Source organism: Ovis aries, chromosome 2 (assembly GCF_016772045.2).
Source record: "Ovis aries strain OAR_USU_Benz2616 breed Rambouillet chromosome 2, ARS-UI_Ramb_v3.0, whole genome shotgun sequence".
Lineage (NCBI taxonomy): Eukaryota > Metazoa > Chordata > Mammalia > Artiodactyla > Bovidae > Ovis > Ovis aries.
The window spans coordinates 30,812,618-30,835,935 of NC_056055.1; the positions used below are offsets into that span (position 1 = coordinate 30,812,618).

The 23,318-nt window shown below is 44.1% G+C and overlaps 1 protein-coding gene across 9 annotated transcripts in view; it reads left to right on the plus strand.

Moving 5' to 3' along the window:
• Positions 1 to 14,556, plus strand: part of PTCH1 (patched 1) — a 69,933-nt gene extending 55,377 nt beyond the window's left edge. For 8 of the 9 annotated variants that reach the window (XM_042243051.2, XM_060410855.1, XM_012116602.4 and 5 more), the window contains 6 exons: positions 1,179 to 1,316; positions 4,051 to 4,193; positions 7,729 to 7,828; positions 8,393 to 8,647; positions 10,246 to 10,807; positions 11,681 to 14,556. In XM_042243051.2, the coding sequence (XP_042098985.1) occupies positions 1,179 to 1,316; positions 4,051 to 4,193; positions 7,729 to 7,828; positions 8,393 to 8,647; positions 10,246 to 10,806 (1,197 nt within the window). In that variant the 3' untranslated portion in view covers position 10,807; positions 11,681 to 14,556. Of the gene's footprint in view, positions 1 to 1,178; positions 1,317 to 4,050; positions 4,194 to 7,728; positions 7,829 to 8,392; positions 8,648 to 10,245 lie in introns of all 9 variants that reach the window. The other variant, XM_060410858.1, reaches the window with a different exon arrangement.
• The last annotated feature ends 8,762 nt before the right edge of the window (positions 14,557 to 23,318 follow it).

Sequence of the window (23,318 nt, forward strand, 5' to 3'; positions counted from 1 at the left end):
CACACTTTCCATAATAGAGCTGAATGTATATTGATACAAACATTCAAAGCATAACTAATTGTTTTTTTTAATTCAAGTGTCATTTTGTTATGACACCCATACCAAATATAGAGAAGATTCTTCTAAATGGAGAGATAGTTAGAGAAGTTTGGACGGTGGTATATGGATAAATCATTTTAGACATGGTTTTGTGTGGTGTATTTGTTTTAACTCTTAGGGAGAAATGATAAAGTATTGCCAATCTTTTTTTTTTTACATTCTTTCACCAAGTATAATGCTTGCAGGTTTGAAGCTAGTTTCATGTAGAGTCTAATAAAATCATGGCAGTGTTTAAATTCCATGAACTGTGGTATAGCCTTCAAAATGCCAAAATTATAAAAACAGAGACCAGGTCTTGTTTCTGCACCATAAGTCTGTACAGCAGGTATGTTTAAAGGTAAATGTTTAGTCTGTAGGAGTTTTCATGGTACTTAAGCAATTGATGTTATCCATTTTTCATTAGCTTATTAAAAGAAAGCAAAGGGAACTTTTATTGTGCTTGTCTGCTCGCCCTTCACTGCCTGCTGTCCCCCACCCCCAGAAGGAAAGATCATTCTCTCCTTCCCTTGTAAAGTTTATTGTTTTATTTGTATTTTCTCCTCTTTGGCCCAAAAAACTCCAAAGTCTACCTCAACGGATTCTTTCCATCTCCCTAGAAATTTTTACAAGGCAGATGAAAGAATGGCAAATAAAAGCTTTTCCCTGTTTGCTTTGTCCACCCCAGTGACTCCACATTTCTTCATAGTGAAGGGGCTGTAACCTGACCCGCATCAGCTGACCATACATCCCCTTTCTCCTAAGTCATCCTCACTCACCCCACAGGCTTTCCAAACAAAAGCAAAGTGACTTCTACGTAAAAGAATATTTATTCAGTCCGTCCTATCAACTTTCTTTAGGATGGAGGGCAAGGCAACCAAAAAAGTTTCAGCTCAGTTACAAGTTGAAGGATGGTCTCTGATGGTTAAGATCAAAACAGTAGGAAACACCTTGTTTTAAACCATATTAAATTTGTAGCCAGCAATAAGTATGTATCTGTATAACTCTTTATAGATCACACTCATGAAATAATTTGGAAAGAATTTTTGCAACGCCCAGAGTGTGTTTGTGCCCAGCCACTCATCCTCTGTGTTTTTTTAAAGGTGACAGTCTTGGCTTTGATGACAGTTGAGCTCTTCGGCATGATGGGCCTCATTGGAATCAAGCTGAGTGCCGTGCCTGTGGTCATCTTGATTGCTTCCGTTGGCATTGGAGTGGAATTCACTGTTCATGTCGCTCTGGTATGGGAGATAGGTTGCCTTCTCTGCAAGCTCTTTTAGTTTACAAGTTGGGAACCTTTTCATTTTCTCCACCTTCAAGGAGGACATCTGACACATATCACAGCAGAAAGCTTGGGAACACAGACATTCCCCAGGAGTGGCTGCAGTTCAGCTGGACTCCTTTCCCTCTGAGGGAATCTAAGAAGCAGGTCATCGAAGGTGGAAGTTAGCCGGGCTGTGTCAGCAGTAGACAGTGTCCTTGGTGTGTCCGAGTGGGCCCAGGATTCTGCTTATTTGCTGTTGTCAGCTGTGTCACGGGTCCTAAAGGTGTTAGCTGTTCCTAGACAGATGTTATATAAGTATGTGTGTACACAAATACATACAATCTTTAAAACCACAGTAATAAAGCGGGAATAACATGAGACCACACCCACAGGCATGGTGGGCAGGCATAGTTGAGGGTGAGGTGAACTGGCAGCTAAGGAAATACCCCGGGGCTAATGAACTCCCCATCTGAGCACCACCCCCCACCCCAGTTCCTTCAACCTCCCACCCTCCAAATTCATGACAACAGAACATAAAAGAACTAGTGTTGCTGTCCATAGGAATCTTTCCCCTCTCTCTGTGGGCCCAGTCTTGTGAAAAAGGAGGGTAAACTTCAGGAGGAGTCTAATCCATGAGACAAGTCCGTCGTATACGTTTATCAGAGAATTATTTAAAAGCCCCACAGTGATGTGTAAATCATGCTCCATCCACACTTGTGTTTGTAGCCTAAGACCTGAGGTTTACATTGGCATTCAGTATACTTATTGACTGAATAAATGCTGATGTTTGGAAGGCTTGGCCAGGAAACCTAGCACTGGGCTTGGATCAGATTACTTTCAGCCTTGCTTCCGCAATCTCCAGCATCGGGCTCAGCACGTGGCCTGTGGGTGTCTACACGTGGGTGTCTGCTACTTTCTGTTGTCCTCTTTCAGGGCCATATTTATGCTGCTTAGGGATTATAAACTTTTTTATTTCAGAAAGAATGTTTTGTTGCAGTTAACCTGTTCTTCCCCCAGTGTATGATAAAAACGTGATAGTATAGAAACAGTTCTCTAAATTTTGAGCCTACCCAAATTACTTTCCTCAGTTGAGCTGGGAAGAAGGAGAGGGGATTTTTAAAAAGAAGAGCTTAGAACTTAGAAAACACATAATTATGATATCATTTCTTTTAAAAATAAGAAAAATTTATATGTGAGTTAAAAATCCACACATCATTTTATTCTGATGTGAATGAAAACCACTGTTTTTTTGGTGGCTATCATTACAGACAAGGGTGGTCCTAGATCAGATTTTTGTGGTGGAAATGCTTAATGTCTTTTCTTAAACTGTTACAGCACCCTGGGTCTCTGAGGTAGTAGGAACATAAATATCCATACCAGTGTTGAATAAGCAACGAAGGAACGCCTCTACTCCTCATGCAAGATTTAATCCTGAGAATTTAAGGAGCCTCAGGAGCCAACTTGGCTTTGTGCTGCTAGCCCAAGTCTTCATCAAGAGACTGTCCACACACAGGACATGGCATTCTTACCACATCCTGTATGTGAAAGTCATCAAGGGATCAGTGGGTATCTGGCAGTTTATTGTTCCAGTAGCATAAGTTGTATGCAAGAAGATCAACTCAGTTCTGGCCCTTATGGCCTCATGGCCCACAGACAGCATGGTTCCAGACCGTCTTAGTGCCTTCCTCTCAGGAGAAAAAGATAACTACTTTGACCCTAAAGTCTCCTCAGCTCTGAAAGAGCGTCACTTACATAGACCCCACTTGAGAGAAAAGTCATACACCTCGGGACACTTCTGTGTAGTTTTATTTATTCATCCATTAAGCAGTCCTTAATGGACGTGTGTTTCCCCAGCACACATATGCCACCTGCAAGGGCTCCAGGCCCTCTTCTCAGCACATCCCAGAGCAGCTTGCACTTTCAGAGAGCAAGCTTGTGCCAGGCTCAGCCCTCCCTGTTAGGTCCCACTGCAGGGAACAGGTAGGGTGTAACAGTAACTAACCCACGTTAAAATGGTCTTCGGTCATACTCTCAAGCCAATAGTGTGATACACGAAGACCTACATAAGGTTTCCATTTGGTATCAACAATGCCTTGACCTAGAAGACCTAGAGAACACAAAAGAGTTGGGCCATGTCCACCCATATTTAGAACAGGCTTGATTGAATTTCTTGTGATATGTTAATAGTGCTTACATGTCCTACGAACATATTAGTCTGAACACAGTGGCAGAAATTCTAACCTCAGTATAACCATGAGGAAATATGTACTTGGCACCTCGGTGTTAAGCCCATTTTAAAGTAAGATCTTGACCTTTCAAAAAATCAGGAGAATGCTGTTGTCATAGCTAGACATCTCCCATGTGAATAATGTTAGATCAGTCATATGGGGAGTGAACTCAAGGTGAGTAACAGTAAAAGGAAGGGAACATTTTGCTCATTTTAATATAGTTTTGGCATCGCTTTCCATCTTTGTTGTTGTTCAAGATTTACATAAACACCAAATACAATCCATTATTATTAACAGGTCAATTTAATGTAAGCCTAGATTTAGCCAAGTTGAGCAACCCCAATTAAACATTCCAATAGCTAGACAGTAAGATCTGAGGGGTACAGTGGAGTCAGATGAAACCGGCTTATAGCATTTAAGACGAAGCTGGCCATTGACTAAATGAAATCCAGGAATCTGATCACCGGAACTCTCATTGCGCAGGCCTTTCTAACAGCCATTGGTGACAAGAACCGCAGGGCTGTGCTTGCCCTGGAGCACATGTTTGCGCCTGTTCTCGATGGTGCCGTTTCCACTCTACTGGGAGTGCTGATGCTTGCAGGATCTGAATTTGATTTCATTGTCCGGTAAGCCTTGTTTTCTAATGTGTTCTCTGTAACTTATTTCCTTTTGTCTCTGGGCGATTGCCGCTTGTCTTCATTGGGACTCTACTCCCTGCTGAGCCTGCCCCTGCCACAGCTTTACTGAGGAATAATTGACAAAAATTGAATATATGTAAGGGGTGCAACATGATGTTTTGATAAACACATATATTGTAAAGTGCTTGTCACCATCTGTGACTCCACTTTCTTTTGAGTGTATTAACTCCAAGGTGGCACAGTGGTAAAGCATCCACCTGCCAGTGCAGATGCCGCAAGAGACTTGGGTTTGATCCCTGGGTCGGGAAGATTCCTGGGAGTAGGAAATGGCAACCCACTCCAGTATTCCTTGCTTGGAAAATTCCATGGACAGAGGAGCCTGGCAGGCTGTAGTCTGTGGGGTTGCAAAGAGTCGGACACGCTGAGCAGGCATGTACACGCTGAGAGGCATAAGAACAGGCTGTCTTCTAGAGCTGTTTTGGGGAATATCCTGAGGACAAAAGACGGAGGGTTTGGGGCTAGAAACAAAGGCAGCTGTACAGCTTGACACCACATCCCAGCTCTTGGCATTAAGGTTAGAAATATCAACAGAAGGAAATGACCTGGTTCCCTTTGACTGACTAGATTTGACCTTCCATTGTCCTTCAAGACTGTAGAAAGGAAAACATGCAGATACCTAAAATTTTCAGAAATTTTATTCTTTTAAGAAGTGAAGACAGCATCCCTTGATTGCATGTTCAAGTTCCCACTAAGATTTAAGAAGCATTTACTGTGTGACTTTGGTGTCAAATTTTTAAAATCCAAGCCTCATTTGGATACATCTTTCTATTTGGATTTCATGGCAAGCAGTTTCTGGTGAATTTATTTAAGGACTTGACTTTTTGAAGTATAAAAGGAGAGCAAGTTTTTCTCTTGAAAAGAATTTGAGAACTACAGGGAGAGACCATTTTCTTCTCTGAAGAGCCTCCACAGCTTTTTTAAACACCTGCTCTTAGATGTAACCCTGCTGCTCTGTGGAGGGTCGAGGCCAGAATCATCAATAAGTAAAAGATAGTCCAGAATTAGGACCATAGTAAAGTAGAATAAAATGTGAGAAATGACTGGATTGTTAGGCACACTTTGGTAATCTGGAGAGAGAATCTAAACCAGCTTTCCTGTTGTGTATGTTGTAATAGGACTTTCAATTCCAAGTGAAAAAAAGAGGATTTTAAGGATTTTAAATGTAGCCAAAGTTTCTCTATTATGAAAAACGATAGGTCCTTGGCATCATTATGGAGATGCAGCCCTCCTAGAATGAGTGCCAGGGTCGGCTCACTGTCGTTTGGGTGGAGAGTGAGTGGAGAGGTGTAGACCAGTACTTCTCAAACTATAATGTGCTCGTGAATCATTGGGGCTCTCTGTAAATGCAGATCAGACTTCATCGGGGGTGGGGAGCGGAGTCTGAGTTATTAGCCAGCTCCCAGATGACGGCCCTGTTGCTGATCCTCTCAGCATAGAGGATCGGTCCATTAGCAAGCCAATTAGTACACCTCATTGGCCAGTATCAGGTAGATATATATGCCTAAACTAGAAGAAGGTTTTGGTTTAGGCTTTGTTTTGAGCTCTTAATTTGATGTTGACTCTTCCTTTATTTGAGCATTAGTAGTTGTTTCTCTATGATGTAGAAACGCTACATCCAAGAGAGATTCTTTTGTGTAATTTCTCATTCAACACTGTATGGTGAACACCTCATAAGTGCCATTTCACACAACAGCACAGCAGTAACCTTGTCCTTGTCCCCCTCTACATAGCTATGGTCTATGAGGGGCAGAGACAAGGTCACAAGCAATTCAAAACCATGGGAAACAGAGTGTGATGGGATCTCAGAGGATCTAACTCAGCCTTGTGGGGGGATGCCAAGGGAGCAACAGAGAAGAAACTTAGCCTGATTAGAGCAACCATCTGGGACCTGGGTGGAGGGCAGGATCCCAACTCTCTCATCTAACCCATGGCTTCTTGTTCTCTCCCAGAGATAGCAGGGCTCTTATTTCAAGCACTTAAAAGGGCTTCCCATTTTCTAGAACTGGATGGATTAACCTGATAAAGCCCTCACTGAGGTCGACTAAATGAGCAGACATTGTATACACGAAGCCGTCAGAAATCTAATTGGTCTGTTTATTCTACCGTTAGATGGATGGGATGCAAATGTCTTAATGCCTGCTGCTGATATATGCCTCAACCTAAAGTTCCAGCAGTTTACATTAGTGCAAGACATCGGCTGCTTGGTTTTACTAATGCAGCTCAGAAGTTTCTAGTGTTTACAATAGCTGTGAGGTATTTGTATTTTTATAGAGATTCTCTCTCCTTTCATCTAAGAGCGAAACTTACATAGGCACAGCGAAGTTTGGAGCCTGTTCCGTTTTATGATCAAGAGGACCATTAACATATAGATATCTTGCCCTCCCTCTTCCCAGAACATCCTGAGCTCTCCCCCACCCCAGCCCCCTTCCAGCAAAATTGCCCTAGAAACCGATAGTTACAGAAACGCATGCTTGCGTGTAGCTTTCTGCCTCCAGCTGTGTGGAACATCCACCAGCCACCCTCCCTGGCTGACAGGTTCACCTTGGTATTCGTGAAGGATCCCAGACCTTAGCCCTCAATGGTGGGAAAGCAGGGCCACTTGTGCACTCTCCTCTTCTTCATGGTGCTGCGGCCTTTATGTCTGAATTGGCTGACGCAAAACAAGAGTATTCAGAGATGCTAAATTGTTCAACAAAAGATTGGCCAGCAGAGCAACCCGTCATTGTGGGCCGCCCTCCCCCGAAAATGCCCCAGCAACCACAGAATGGGCAGTGTTTTCTTTGCGGAAAGCTGGTTCCAGTGTTCTAAAAAGGTCGCAGTTGGAGCTATTTGGTAAAACTGGAACTCACAGAATTCTAGGCAGAAAGTTGTGGTTAATGAAAGCCCAGGGAAAGCCTTACCTGATACACTGGAGACTTAATTAGAGATTCTGCTCTAAGATGCAGAAGCATTTCACAGTGGATTAGCTGCCTGCAGAAGTGGGCTGCTTTTCCTCCTGGGCTAAATTGTTTAAATTCTACACCCTTCACTTCATTTGTTTGCTTCTGCTGGGTTTTCGTGAACAGGGCCCCTCTGCATTGTATTTGTGCTTTCAGTCTGCTCAGCCATTCAGTTCACATTCCATATTTTTGTGTTTGTGTAACACATTCATAAATAACATTACATGCCATGAGATTTCAGCAAATTAACAACCTAATTTTTTTTTCCTTCCCTTCATGAACTAACACTTTGGGTTGCGGAATGCAGTCCTCAAAGTCAGAAGGGTAAAAGAAAAACGAAAGTAATCCTGAGCTGGGTTTGAACTGAAGTTTTGTAACAGCCTTTTCACTGGTGTGGGTTTTGTTCATTTTGGGCTCTGACATTCGGGCACATGAAGGGTCCCTTAATTCACTTGCCGTGGTAAATGTCCCTGGTTCCCTTTCATTGCCGTGGTAAATGTCCCTGGTTCCCTTTCATCTTTAAGGTACTTCTTTGCTGTCCTGGCGATCCTAACACTCCTGGGTGTTCTCAATGGACTAGTTTTGCTGCCAGTGCTTTTGGCCTTCTTCGGACCGTATCCTGAGGTCAGTAATCGTGGCTGGCGTCACGTGCAGCCCACGGCCCATCTGTATGCTGTTTTTCCTGGTGTCAGTCTTAATTTAGAGACTTAGGTTTATCCGCATTTTCTGGTTGTTTACTTTTTCAGCAAACAACTCAATAACTATAGCCTTTTTTATCTTCAGTTTATTAGTGTTGGAGGATGTTGTGTTGGTTTGGTTTGGTTTAGGTTGCCTTTATTTTGGTTTAGGTTGCTTTTATTTTGGTTTTTTGAAACCTGGTGATTGGCAACCTAAGTGTTATAGGTCTCTATCAATAAAGCATTTTCCACTCAAGATGAATAATGAAAAGGGCATAACCTGCCTTTCTAGTTTGTGAAAGCAGAGGGCAGTCCTTTTGCTCCATCTGTCATGCCCAAGAGTCCTCTATGTGGCAAGGATTGGGCTAAGTGAATACAGAGTAGTGTGGGGGGCCAAGAGGGGGGAGTGAGGGAGAGCAGCAACCCCTAAACAGTACTGTGCTTTGAACCTTGAGTGTAGCCACTGGGTAAATGGATGATAACACCTGACATACGGAATCCCCTTAAATAGGTGTCTCCAGCCAATGGGCTGAACCGGCTGCCCACACCTTCTCCTGAGCCACCCCCCAGCGTGGTCCGGTTTGCTGTACCTGCCGGTCACACAAACAACGGGTCTGATTCCTCTGACTCGGAGTACAGTTCTCAGACGACAGTGTCAGGCATCAGTGAGGAGCTGCGGCACTACGAGGCCCAGCAGGGTGTTGGGGGCCCTGCCCACCAAGTGATCGTGGAAGCCACAGAAAACCCTGTCTTCGCTCGCTCCACTGTAAGTCATAAGTCACCCCAGGAGGCAGCCTCTGCCTGCTCTGAACAGCAAAGCACAGGATACCAAAAAAAAAAAGTATAGGTTAGGTGGAATCATACTATAGAAATGTCAATTTCATATGGTTGTATCTACGGATTGAAAAGGGCAGGGGCCAGTAATGGAGATTACACAAAGCATCCATCACCATATATCTTGTTTAAGAACCAGAGGTAAAGCATACCTTGCTTCCCTACCCACCCTCCCACCCTTATTTTAAAGTTACATACATTGTAGGATGATACTTATTTTAAAATATAATGGTATTTTCATTGCCAGCAGAAGTTATTTTTTTCCCTTCCACCTCTGTTACCTTTAATTGCCCTTAGTATAAAATTACTTCAGTCACTATTGTCTGAGACTTTACCGGAAGCTTTTATGGCTCCAAGCGCGCATTCTAGGTGGCTGGAAGGAGCAGAGAAGCTGAGAACCAGCCTTAAGTAATTCAGGAAAACCATGAGCAGCCCAGGAGCCTCTTCTCAGAGGCTCTGAGAGCGCCAGCTACATTCTCCCCTCTCTGTACTCCCTAGGATGTTCTCAGCCCCCCAGGCCTGGAGCACAGCACACAAAACCCAAGGAAGGTTCTAAGGCTAATGTTTCTCCAACTGGGGGCCTCCTGCTGTCCCTCCAGGAAATGGGTATTCCAGTCCCAGGCCGGAGCTGCCCTTCCATGAAAGAGAGAGAGGCCAACCAAATAACCTAAATTTTCCTCCTCTTACCCCCCGTGACGATGCCTGCTGAGCTGCAGTGTGAATCTGGTTTTGTTCAGCGGGAGCCTAAAAATAGGTACAAGCTGAACGACTTTGAAGTTGGTCACGGTTCTTTTGATTGATGTGGCCACTGTGTTGCTCCGTGCTTTGTATAGAGACCCAGAAACCAGATTCCTAACAACAGGACAGAGCAGTGCTGCCCCATAGAACTTTCTATGACAATGCAAATGCTCTCTCTGCCTGCACTCTCCCGGGCAGCAGCCACTGCCCACATGTGGCTGTTGAGCACTCGAAATGTGGCTAGTGTGACTAAGGGGCTGAAATTTTAATTTCAGTTAACTTAAATGTAAATAGCCATATTCAACAGTGTAGGTATAGACAGTCCTGGCAACGTCCTGCGTGTGGGTGAGCCAGGGCCAGGCATTTGGCAGTTTTAGAAGAGGAGGAACTCCAGATCTGACTCTACCCAGCAGGGTGGGGTGGCAGACTGTGGGAGGGAGGCAGCTGGATGCTTAGACCACAGCCCTGCATTTATGGGCTGCAGCCCGATGCATCCAGCCAGCTGTGCCAGAGAAAGCCTACACGCAGGGTCCAAGTAGAGCGCTCCTCTGCCACGTTGTTGAGGTTCAAAGAGAATGGGTTTTTCATCTGTGGGTAGAAGGCCCTTGTTAGCTCCCCGGGGCACTCCCAGCCACTTGTGGGGTTGACTGAGCTCTAGTTCAGAAAGAGCTGTGTGTGGGTGGCCAGGCAGGATCCAGAGCCAAGAAAGAAGAGGGGGCTGGAACAGCAGGGGGTGGCGCCCAGCCTGGGGTTAGCACTGGGCCTGTTTCAACCTGCCCTTGCCCTCTGCAGGTGGTCCATCCTGAACCGAGGCATCACCCACTCTCAAATCCTCGACAGCAGTCCCACCTGGACTCAAGGACCCTGCCACCTGGACAGCCAGGACAGCAGCCCAGAAGAGAAACCCCCAGAGAATGCTTGAGGCCACCTCCCTATAAGCCGCGCAGAGACGCTTTCGAAATTTCTACTGAAGGGCATTCTGGCCCTAGCAATAGGGACCGCACGGGCCCCCGGGGAGCCCGTTCTCACAACCCTCGGCATCACAACCCAGCGTTCACTGCCATGGGCAGCTCCATGCCCAGCTACTGCCAGCCCATTACCACCGTGACGGCCTCGGCATCCGTGACTGTTGCCGTGCATCCTCCCCCCGCCCCTGGGCCTGGGCCCAGTCGGAACCCCCGAAGCGGGCTTTGCCCAGGCTACGAGGACTACCCCGAGACTGACCACGGGCTGTTTGAGGACCCCCATGTGCCTTTTAATGTCCGGTGTGAGAGGAGGGAACCCAAGGTGGAGGTCATTGAGCTGCAGGACGTGGAATGTGAGGAGAGACGCCAGGGCAGCGGCTCCAACTGAGGTGGGCGGGGTCGGTGGGCAGGGGGGCGGGGCTCTTCAGTGGTCCCTCCACTTCCATGGAGACGTGGGTTTGATCTCTGGGTGGGGAAGATCCCGTGGAATAGGAAATGGCAACCCACTGCAGTTATCTTGCTTGGAAAATTCCATGAACAGAGGAGCCTGGTGGGCTACAGACCATAGGGTCCCAAAGTTGGACACAACTGGGCACACATGCTCTCGGGGACTTAGAGGGCTGCAGACAGAGCAACCTCCTGGGGCCCCTGTGTCACAAACAGTGACCTCTTAACCCACAGACAGGGCTTCCTATTCAAGCTTAGTCATCCTTGGAGAATCAGTGGAATTCTAAATCGGGTCTGTCCCTTACTGGGCTTCCCTGATGGCTCAGAGGATAAAGTGTCTGTCTGCAATGTGGGAGACCTGGGTTCAAACCCCTGGTCGGGAAGATCCCCTAGAGAAGGAAATGGCAACCCACTCCAGTACGCTTGCCTGGAAAATTCCACGGATGGAGGAGCCTGGTAGGCTGCAGGCCATGGGATTGCAAAGAGTCGCACGTGACTGAGCAGCTTCACTTCTCGCTTCGCGTACTGTAACCTTGTGGAGGAGGGAGGGTGTTGGTGCATCTCAGCTGCCCCTTCGCCTATTTTCCAGTCTTCTAATGTCTGATGAACGAACATCACAAAATGACCACATCCCTGTCCCCAGCCCCCAGATCAAGGAAGGGATCCTAATCTGCCCCTGGAAGCCCCTCATGCCCTCACCCCAGCCCCCACCATCCTGATTTCTGTACCTCAGACTCATTTTGCCTGTGTTTGTGCTTTATAAATATGAACTCATAGACCTGTTACTTTATTTGACTTCCTTTTTTCTTTTAAAGGGTGAGTAAAATCTGAAGCAAAGAGGCCAAAGATTGGAAGCCCCTCCCTACCCCTACCCCACCCCACCAGAACTGCTTGAAGAGAAACGCGGAATTAGAAGGGTGTGCTGTGCCAGAGAGCAGTTCATCGTTACTGTAACTGATTGTATTATTTTGTGAAATATTTCTATAAATATTTAAGAGGTGTACACATATGTAATATACGAAGGAATGGATGTAAAGTAGTGTGATTTACTGGGGTTTCTCCACTCCTGCCTCCAGAGTGGGCAGTGGGGGGATCACAAAGGGGCCCCTCCCTGTGTGTACATTGGTCTCTGTGCCACAGCCAAGCTTAACTTAGTCTTAAATTTCAGCATATGTTGCTGCTGCTTAAATATTGTATAATTTACCTGTATAATTCTATGCAAATATTGCTTATGTAATAGGATTATTTTGTAAAGGTTTCTGTTTAAAATATTTTAAATTTGCATATCACAACCCTGTGGTAGTATGAAATGTTACTGTTAACTTCCAAACACGCTATGCGTGATAATTTTGTTGTTGTTTAATGAGCAGATATGAAGAAAGCACGTTAACCCCAGTGGCTTCTCTAGGTGTAGTTGGGTGCGATTCTCCTGTTTGGCTGTGTGTATGAACACGTGTGTGATTTCCTAATGTACTGTACTGTGATTTTTTTTCTTTCTTTTTTTTTTTTTGTTTCTTTTTACTGTCTGTAACCTTTGGTGGGCTCTGCCTTAGGCCGAAGAGTCAGGATTTTTCTAGTGCTAGTGGTGGTGGAGGGCTAGCCCTAAACATCGCCTTATCCTTTTGCCAGATTCGCTTCAAGTTCAGGGCATCTCTTCAGATCATTGGCTGCCATCCAGACACTCCAGCTCATGCTTCAGAGGAGATGAGTTCCTTTGCATGGACCATTGTGGTGTATGTTGGAACCTCAGGGTACAGAGCTCACACCTCTTCATCTTCATTGGTATTAAAACCTAGAAAACTTCCCTAGTGGGGAGCCTCAGCTGGGCTGTGAGCATATCCTCTAAGTATGCAGCCTTCATTATACCTCTCTTGGAACCAACACATAGCACACACATACACAGCACACATACACACACACACGCACACGCACACCCCACCACCACCACCCAAGTGGATTAGAAGTCTTTTGGAGACAATGACCTCTTAATTCTGGGTCTACAATTAGCCCAGAGGTGATGTTTTGAGTCCCTACAATTTAAACTCCCTCTCTTGCTAAATTGCACAGTTGGTTGGGGCTTTCTGGATTTGTTTGCATCCTCTTTATATAGTGAACATCCAATATGGTGATATGGAGTCAGAAATTCTATAGGATATGAGCTTCAGAAGGATGATTCTCCACATGTTAATACTAACATTATAGGTGCATGCTTCCTAAAGTAACTCATCTCCTTCCTCTCACCATCATTAGTACATTTATTGAAGACTAGGAAGATGCTAATTGCATACCACCCTCCCCCGCCCAATGAAGAATGTATATAGAGACATGTCTCTCAACCAGGCATTATTTTAAAAGATTTGCTTCCATATCAATTCTGTTGCCTTGCTCTGAGGTTTGGTCTTCCTAGGCTCTTAGCCAGAGACCAGCAAGTGTTGGGAAGCACTTGGTACCCAGACTAAGCTACTGTAGGAGTGCACAAATGGCAACTCCGATTATGCCTCCTGTTTTACATGGAAAATGTTCATCGAAAGGCAACAGCCCCCAGTAGTACCAGCAGTGTAGTGACCTCAGACTCTAAAACTCGCCACAAGACTGTGGCTGCAGATGTATGTGTTAATACACCAGGGGCCCCAGGGGCCCCACTGCTACTGTTTGGTGCCTCTGTCAGCTACACTGTCTACCTACCTAACACTAGGCTCTGCTCAGAAAACATATATCCTGCGTTCAGGAGAGAGATGATGCAGAATTCGGAGGTCTGCTTCCCTCTGGCTCGAGGCATGCCTCGCTCCTTTCCTGAGCCCAGCTTGTGTGGTGCGTGACTGCTTGCCTGGCCCCTGCTTTCTGCACAGCATAGAACTTTCTCCGATAGTCACATTGGCAGAGGGAGAACTCGGGGGCTGGCAGGCAACCAGGATTTCTCTCTTTCTTTTATAAAATAGTTTTATTTTGTCTGTCTTGTTTGTTCATTTTGGATGTTTTAATTTTTTTTTAAATCTTTGCTGGTATTTATAATTTTGTATCATAAGAATGTTTTCCTACAGTATTTGTCATGCCAGTTTATAACAGAAAAATGCAGGGATTTTATTTCTATTGGAAACACTATTACAGCTATGTTTTACTTTTGAACAGAATTTTTATTTGTATAGAGTGCTTACTAATGTTAAATAGTTCAGAGTATATAACATTTTCATTAAGGACTCATGGTAGGTTTTAGTGTAAGGAGTTTAAAGGAAATATTCAAACTGGGTCTCATTGTCTGCCAATTTTGGCAGGAATGGGTTTGTGTCATTTCAATTACAAAGATAAAAGTATGCCATATAATTTATTTATATGAAAATTTATTTTTGTAGTGTACATAGTAGTCATCAAGTCTTTTGACAGAAGTATATTTTTAAAGAATTTATATGTGATGAATCCATAATGTCTGGAACTTTGCTGAGACATGAGTGGGGCACACTTTTCATTGTAAAGTACAGCAAGGAAAAGAAAATGTCTTAACAGTGTTAAGAGAGTGAGATTGAGTGAATATTCTTGCAGTTGTGGAATGTGTTGTATTAGTTACAATTTGTGACCTAGTGTGGTTCTCATTTTAAACCTCGGAAGGCAAAAATGTACAAACTCTCTAAATATTAATGTTCAAACACTGATAGAAATTCTAACATGAATAAAAAATAATATAACTTGTTGGTTATGTCTTTGTTTATGGAATGTTTTTTAATTAGAATATCTTACAAAGGCAGCATGTCAGGTCATCATAAACTTTGTTGTTTTTGTCTGACTAACCTCATTAAATACTCATTTTTTGTTCTTCATGGAGGAATTATTGACATAGGAGGAGTTCTACATTTTTATTTTCTGTCACCAGGAAAACTCCTAAATTACCCTTCAAAATGATCCCTACTGTCATCTCTTAGTCTTTTGGGAATATTTATAAATCCAGTTTAGTGATTATTAAAGGAAGGTATCGTATTTAAAAACAGTATAGCTAACAATATAGGACTGGTTGAACATGATACAAAATATTTTTTCTGAGTGTTTATTAGATGATTATACCCTGTCTTCATCATGTTCTTGTTCAATCGCTAAGTCGTACCCAACTCTTTGCAACCCATTTTTCTTCATCATAGGGCTGGAGAAAAGTAAGACTAGAAATAGCATCCTCATTTTACAGCTGAAAGCAGGGAGTGGTGGGAAGAACTCAAGTTACTGTCAGCGTATGGTGAGAAGTCAGCAGGCTACAGCCTGTGGGCCGCCTGTTTATATAAAGAGTTATCAGAAGACAGACACACCCACGCATGTAGAGATTGTCCACTGCCACTTACCAGCTACATCAGCAGAGCTGAATAGTTGCAGCACAGACCATGTGGCCTGCTAAGCCTGAAATATTTACTAACTGGCCCTTAAGAAAACATTTGCTGACCTATCTTGAGGTTACCATAGCCCAGTGTTGCTCACATGGGGTGCCTGGATTGGCGGCACTCACATGCTTTGGAAGTTTACTAGAAAAGCAGATCTTCAGGGCCACCCCAGACCTACTGAGTCAGAGTCTTGGGACTGAAGCCCAGGAATCTGCTTTCATAAGCTGTCCTGGTGGTTCTGATGCACCAGCAGAGGCAATCTCTAAATTCCTTCCAGCTGAATGTGGCCTTGGTTCTATAATTTGACTCGGGCTACATGGGCCAGTGCAGGCCAGATCTGGAAGCAGCATAGAGATCCCGACTCTGTGTGGTCTTTCCACAAAAACACATGTTCGTCTGTGGGAGAGTGGAGGCCTGTGAACTCTGCATTTGTGCCTGACAGTCGAGAGAGGAATTCCCTTTTCAGTGCTCTGCCTCAGCCATGGGCCAATAACCTAACAGGCCAGGGGAAGGGAGAGGTCCTCGCCAGGCCAGACTCTCTTCCACCCTTCCCACCGAGAGGGCTCCAGCTGACCGACTGTGACTTGGGCAAGTCATTTGAAACTTCAGGGCCTCTGTGGCCTTATCTGTATATAAATGCATGTCCCTCATACACTTCTGAAGGTTGAAAACAATGGTTGTGAAGAGATCTGGACCAGAGGGGACAGGAAGAGTAAACTGAAAGAATCAGAAACCACCTCTGGACCTCACGCTGAGTTTGGTTCAATCACCACCTTTTGGCTTCCAAGGGAACATGGGCCCTCTCATGTATGAAACGTGAGAGCAACTAGGGAAAGGTTTCAGGTGGACAGTGAACTGACCAAGGAATAATACAATGTCCTCTCTAATGGATACTTTACCTGGGGAGGGAAAAAATCATAAAGTATTAAGCCGCGTTTTCTATCTTGTATAATCTCATCTTCCTACCTCGGGTAAAGTTAATACAAAATGCTCACTTGGTTCATTCAGAAGTCATGGGGACTCTGAAACTGAGCTCCCTGAAACTGAGCTTGTAAAAGACTAATTACATTAATTGGGATTCAAATTGAGAGACACTTTCTCTTCAATGTGTTTTTTTATACCACTAAAATGACCGTTCACTGCCATCTAATTTTATATTCTTTATAAATTATATATACCTAAGTCAGCTAACTTAGTTTTTCATATTGGCCTAATATTTAATCAGATTTGTGTCCCCAAATCCACCGTATTTATTCAGGACTTAGGTAAACATAAGGCCCCATTTTTTTTGGCACGGCAGACATATTTAACAGCTTCGGGAATGCTGCATGCTGCTAAATTTCGAGCAGCAGCCACGTTGATGTAAAGGCAGGTGTTTCATTTTTGGTAACTGGCAACTGACCTCCCAAAAGGAGAAGTGGAGATGGCCTATTAATCATCCAAAAAGAATATTTGCCAAGTTTTAATTACTTTTAATGAAGCCTGCACTTAATGAGAACATGCCTTGAACACAAATCTGTTAAATTGTTCACGTTGTCACTATGGAAGGCATGTTTGACATCTTTTTTACATAGGTTTCCTGATAGGAAATTACAATAACTGCCATAATAAGGATCTTGCAAGGACATTCTGGTCTGTTGGGAACATAGTGGACCTCAGGAAAACAGGGACCCAGGGAACTCTGCTACAGAAAGAAGTGACCAAATAGAGATACCCCAAACTCAGCTTGATGTGGCCAAAGCAATAAATTCTACATGGCAGAGTGTTATTATCATTGATTTATGCCTTCTCCTTAGGGATTTCCTTTCTTTGGACAAAAGTAATGAGAACTTTCAGCCAAGATGCTGTGAAGGGAACCACATTGTCGAGGCAGCATTTGCCCTGAGAATGAGACACCCCAGCAAGCAGAGTCAAGAAGAAGCAACCACAAACACATCTTTCTCAAAGTCAGTTAAATCCCTTGACATCCTTTTTTTCCCTGGAAAGTGTTCTCTTCATCTCCTTCCTATCCACAGGATTGAGTGTATAGAAGTGTGATGTAAGCTACCAACAGGGCAAAAAACAAAGCCAAGTAAGAGTTCACACTGAAGTAAGCCCATGAAATACCTCTGTCAACAGCACCATCTCTGTACACAATGTATAACAGCTTGTATTTTGTGGAAAAAGGGGTGGTAGAAAAAAAAAGAAAAGCTTTTTTTCTATATGAAGAAAAAATGATATAGAAGGAAGAGAAATTGATGAGCAAGTTCTGACTGGTGAGTTGTTATATAATAATGAGGATTGCAGCATTTAGCTTGAGATGCCAAAAGAATAATCTTTCTAATTACAAAATTCAATCAGCAGCATGGGTAGGAAGACTCCTGTTGAGAGTCTCCTTTGAGCAAGAGAAGGAGCAAGATGAGGCAGGAACAGAGAAAAGCAGGAGGCCCCCTGCTATGAGTTGAGAGAGAAAAGAGCTACCTCCGTAATTAGAGAAAAGAGGGACTCACTCAGATGTCCAGAAAGTGAGGCCAATCCTGTAGGAAAAACCATGAAAATAAGGGAGGGGTATGAAAAAGATTGGGTGGAAAAAATTGTCAAGAGGTGGTCAAACACCCATAGTCTACAAGAGCAGTTGCCAGACCATAACATTCATTTTCTGACTGCTGCAGTGTTGATAATCTCACTTGGCCCTTCTACCAGCAGATGCTTTACCTTTTCCTGTACAGATCCCACCTTCCATGAAATCATGACAGGTTATCAGGAATCTTGGGAGTCGGCCATGAATCATGGAAGACCAGGGCTTCCCCTGTGGCTCAGTGGTAAAGAATCCACCTGCAATGCAGGAGACTCAGGTCCAGTCCCTGGGTCGGGAAGATCCCCTGGAAGAGGGCGCAGCAACCACTCCAGAATTCTTGCCCGGAAAATCCCATGGACAGAGGAGCCTGGCAGGCTATAGTCCATAGGGTTCCAAAGAGTTGGACACAACTGAAGCAACTGAGCACACACACAAGCACACGCAGAAGACTAAAGCTATATGAGTCCATAGTCGTCTTGTATCCAAGAAATCTGGAGACATCATGACATAAACCAACACCTTCAGCCGTCAAGTCAGATTTAGAACATCTAACATTCTTATTCTCTCTTATTGCCCTCATTCTACCTGCATTTCTTTCACGTGATAATTTCAAAGGGATGGGTGACTGCTGTCCACACAACTGTAACAGAGGAGTTTTGGGCCTCTCAGTCCCTATGGGCACATGCATAACCATGCACACAGAGGATATGTCTGCACTAAATGTAAGCAGCTGCAATTGGGGAAGCAATTAGCAAATCTTTGAATTATCCTTCTGATTACACTTAAATTCCAAAAGCTAATTGGCTAAAATGTTCCTCTGTAATTAGAAGCAATTAATATGTGAAACTAGGTTTGCATTTCACAAGAGAGTTTGCATTTCATGATTGAAATCTCAGTTCATTTACTGATGGTCTCTAATCGCTTGTAATCATAAGGCACACTCAGTTACGGTAGACTTTTCAAAGTGTAAGTAAGGGAGGATGCCTGTATTCTTCCACTGCTGCGGGCATAGCCTGCATCCACCCTGGACTGCAAAACACAGATAGTGTTTCCACGTACTTGCCCAAACATATGCACATACATAGGAAGTCCTGGCCCATCAACTTTGCTCATGCTTATGCTCAGTCGCTAAGTCTAGCTCTTTGTAACCCTATGGACTGTAGCTGACTAGGCTCCTCTGTCCATGGTATTTTTCCCAGGCAAGAATAATGGAGTGGGTTGCCATTTTCCAGGGGATCTTCCCAACTGAGGGATCAAACCGGCATCTCCTGTGGCTCCTGCACTACAGGAGGATTCTTTACAACTGAGCCACTGGGTAAGCCCTGACCTGTCAACTTTTGACCCCTTCCAAATTTACTCCTCTTTACTCTCATTCTCCCTCCCATAAGAAGCCTTGTTCCCTCAAACACTCAGTGGAGTCAGACTCTCAGCATCAAGGGCAACAGAAGTCTATCCAAAGTACAGATGCTAACAGTGGAGCTCCACCCTGGGTAGCAGTGATATTACCAATAAAACCACGGTTTCTTGCTCAGTATGTTTCAGGTCCTGATGTATTTCACCGAACAAACCCATTAAATATGACACTAAAAAGGACTGATTATCTGGGTTGTGAAGATCTTTAGAAAGCATCACTACGAACAAAGCTAGTGGAGGTGATGGAATTCCAGTTGAGCTCTTTCAAATCCTGAAAGATGATGCTGTGAAACTGCTGCACTCAATATGCCAGCAAATTTGGAATACTCAGCAGTGGCCACAGAACTGGAAAAGGTCAGTTTTCTTCCAATCCCAAAGAAAGGCAATGCCAAAGAATGCTCAAACGACCACACCATTGCACTCATCTCACATGCTAGTAAAGTAATGCTCAAAATTCTCCAAGCCAGGCTTCAGCAATACGTGAACTGTGATCTTCCTGATGTTCAAGCTGGTTTTTGAAAAGGCAGAGGAATCAGAGATCAAATTGCCAACATCTGCTGGATCATGGAAAAAGCAAGAGAGTTCCAGAAAAACATCTATTTCTGCTTTATTGACTATGCCAAAGCCTTTGACTGTGGATCACAATAAACTGTGGAAAATTCTGAAAGAGATGGGAATACCGGAACACCTAACCTGCCTCTTGAGAAATCTGTATGCAGGTCAGGAAGCAACAGTTAGGACTGGACATGGAACAACAGACTGGTTCCAAATAGGAAAAGGAGTATGTCAAGGCTGTATATTGTCACCCTGCTTATTTAACTTCTATGCAGAGTACATCAGTACTTTGGCCACCTCATGAGAAGAGTTGACTCATTGGAAAAGACTCTGATGCTGAGAGGGATTGGGGGCAGGAGGAGAAGGGGACAACCGAGGATGAGATGGCTGGATGGCATCAAAGACTCGATGGATGTGAGTCTGAGTGAACTCCGTGAGATGGTGATGGACAGGGAGGCCTGGCGTGCTGCTATTCATGGGGTTGCAAAGAGTCGGACACGACTGAGCGACTGAACTGAACTGAACTGAGTACATCATGAGAAATGCTGGACTGGAAGAAACACAAGCTGGAATCAAGATTGCCAGGAGAAATATCAATAACCTCAGATATGCAGATGACACAACCCTTATAGCAGAAAGTGAAGAGGAACTAAAAAGCCTCTTCATGAAAGTGAAAGAGGAGAGTGAAAAAGTTGGCTTAAAGCTCAACATTCAGAAAACTAAGATCATGGCATCCGGTCCCATCACTTCATCGGAAATAGATAGGGAAACAGTGGAAACAGTGTCAGACTTTATTTTGGGGGGCTCCAAAATCACTGCAGATGGTGATTGCAGCCATGAAATTAAAAGATGCTTACTCCTTGGAAGAAAAGTTATGATCAACCTAGATAGCATATTCAAAAGCAGAGACATTACTTTGCCAACTAAGGTCCGTCTAGTCAAGGCTATGGTTTTTCCAGTGGTCATGTATGGATGTGAGAGTTGGACTGTGAAGAAGGCTGAGCACCGAAGAATTAATGCTTTTGAACTGTGGTGTTGGAGAAGACTCTTGAGAGTCCCTTGGACTGCAAGGAGATCCAACCAGTCCATTCTGAAGGAGATCAGCCCTGGGTTTTCTTTGGAAGGACTGATGCTAAAGCTGAAGCTCCAGTACTTTGGCCACCTCATGCGAAGAGTTGACTCATTGGAAAAGACTCTGATGCTGGGAGGGATTGGGGGCAGGAGGAGAAGGGGACGACAGAGGATGAGATGGCTGGATGGCATCACTGACTCGATGGACGTGAGTCTGAGTGAACTCCGGGAGGTGGTGATGGACAGGGAGGCCTGGTGTGCTGTGATTCATCGGGTCTCAAAGAGTCAGACACGGCTGAGCGACTGAACTGAACTGAACTGAAAGAGGGACTGAAAATGAACAGAAAGAGTGCTAAAATGCAAATAAAAACAGAAAACTTGAGGAAGAGAGAAGGCTAGGGCAGTGAGGAAGGGAGTGAAGCAGCAGAGAAATTAGAAATTATGAAGATGAATTAAGAGAAGAGGAAAAGGCAAAGCCTGAATTAGAAGATATGAACAGAGCTGAGGCCATGAAAGGAATTCCACACCATACACCAAAGGAATTTTTTGACAGACGTGGTGGTGCTCTAAAACCAAAGTTAGAAGACGAATTATAAAGAAACAGTACCTTTGTTTTATGTGTTTCTTTTTTCATCTTTCTTTCATTTTCCAAAATCTTGGAATGAAAGATGTATTTAGAGCAAGAGTCAGCAAACCGCGGCCCGCAGACCCAATCCAGACACCACTTGTTTTGTAAATAAAGTTTTATTGAACTCAGACATGTTCATTCATTTGTGTATTATCTGTGCCTGCTTTCATGCTGCAATGGCAAAGTTGAGTAATTGTGATGGAAACTACATGGCCCACAAATCCAAAACTATTTGCTATATGACCGTTTACAGAAAAAGTGTGCTGCCTCTGATTTAGGGTATGATGACTCCACGCCAAAGCCACTGTGCAGACAAATAATGCTGCTACTTGCTAGTTCTCAAACACACCAGGCACTGTTTTGTCTCAGGACATTTGCACTTACCCTCCCTTCCACCTGGCTGGACATTCATCTCCCAGATAGACACATTACTATCTCCCTATCTTTGTTGAAATGTCACCTGTTCAGGGACCCTGCCCAAGAATCCAGGGTAAAATTGCAAATACAATCCCCACCCCTACCCCAGTACATCCCATTTCCCTTTTCTGCCTAATTTCTTCACAGCATTTAGCATTTTCTAACATCCTCTATGGGCCTCCCTGGTAGCTCAGTTGGTAAAGAATCTGCCTGCAATGCAGGAGACCCTGGTTCAGTTCCTAGGTCTGGAAGATCCCCTAGAGAAGGGATAGGCTAACCACTCCAATATTCTTGGGCTTCCCTGGTGGTTGACTATAAAGAATCTGCCTGCAATGTGGGAGACCTGGGTTCGATCCCTGAGTTGGGAAGCTGCCCTAGGGAAGGGCATGGCAAACCACTCCAGTTTTCTTGCCTGGAGGAGCCCCATGGACAGAGGAGCCTGGCAGACTACAGTCCATGGGGTCACGAAGAATTAGACCCCACTGAGCGATTAAGCACAATACAGCAACATCCTGTATATTTTGCCAACTGTTACCTCTTTGAAGAAAGGAATTTTGCTTCCCTGATGACTCCGCGCTAAAGAATCTGCCTAATGTAGGAGATGCGAGTTCGATCCCTGGGTCAGGAAGATCCCCTGGAGAAGGAAATGGCAACCCACTCCAGTATTCTTGCCTGGAGATTTTCATGGACAGAGGTGCCTGGTGGGCTACAGTCTATGGGGCTGCAAAGAGTTAGACATGACTTAGTGCCCAAACAACAACAACTGTACCCCTAACAGTTACAAGGGTGCTTAGAACACAGTTCTCCCTTAACCAAAGTATTTGTTAAAGAAATGAACTCTACAAAGTAACTACTCTAATTACTTCTGTTTTACAGATGAGAACCCTAAGACCCCTATGAGGTTAAAAGACTTGCCAGGGACTGCAATGCTAGTAAGGAGGAGAATTAGTAATGGACTCCTGAGCCTCAAGGCTTAAGCACCACTTACGGAAACTGTTTCCATTGCTGCTGTTTGCCTCTACTGTTCTTTTCACAGCTAGTTATTAGGTATAGCATCCTGCCTAGATCCAGGCACTACTCTATATTCTGTGAAGTACTGAAAAAAAAAAATGACCACAATCCCTGAACTGAAGAACCTTAAAATTGATTTCTCTCTATATATGTGTGTGTATGCGTGTAAATGTTAAGACACATATATGTGCTTATTTGTTTTTGCTTTACTATGGAAAAATTTCCAACACACAAATATAGCATAAAATGAACTCTATTGCAACAATTCACTCATCTATTTCCCCAATTAGGTTTTGTCTATCCTCCTCCAATTTTTGGTTGTTTACTGGAGTATTTAAACACAAATCTCGGGCAATATGCCATTTCATATGCAGATATTTTCATAAGCATCTCTAACCAAGAACTTTTAAAATCTAACAACCCTGGCTATTATTACATTAAAC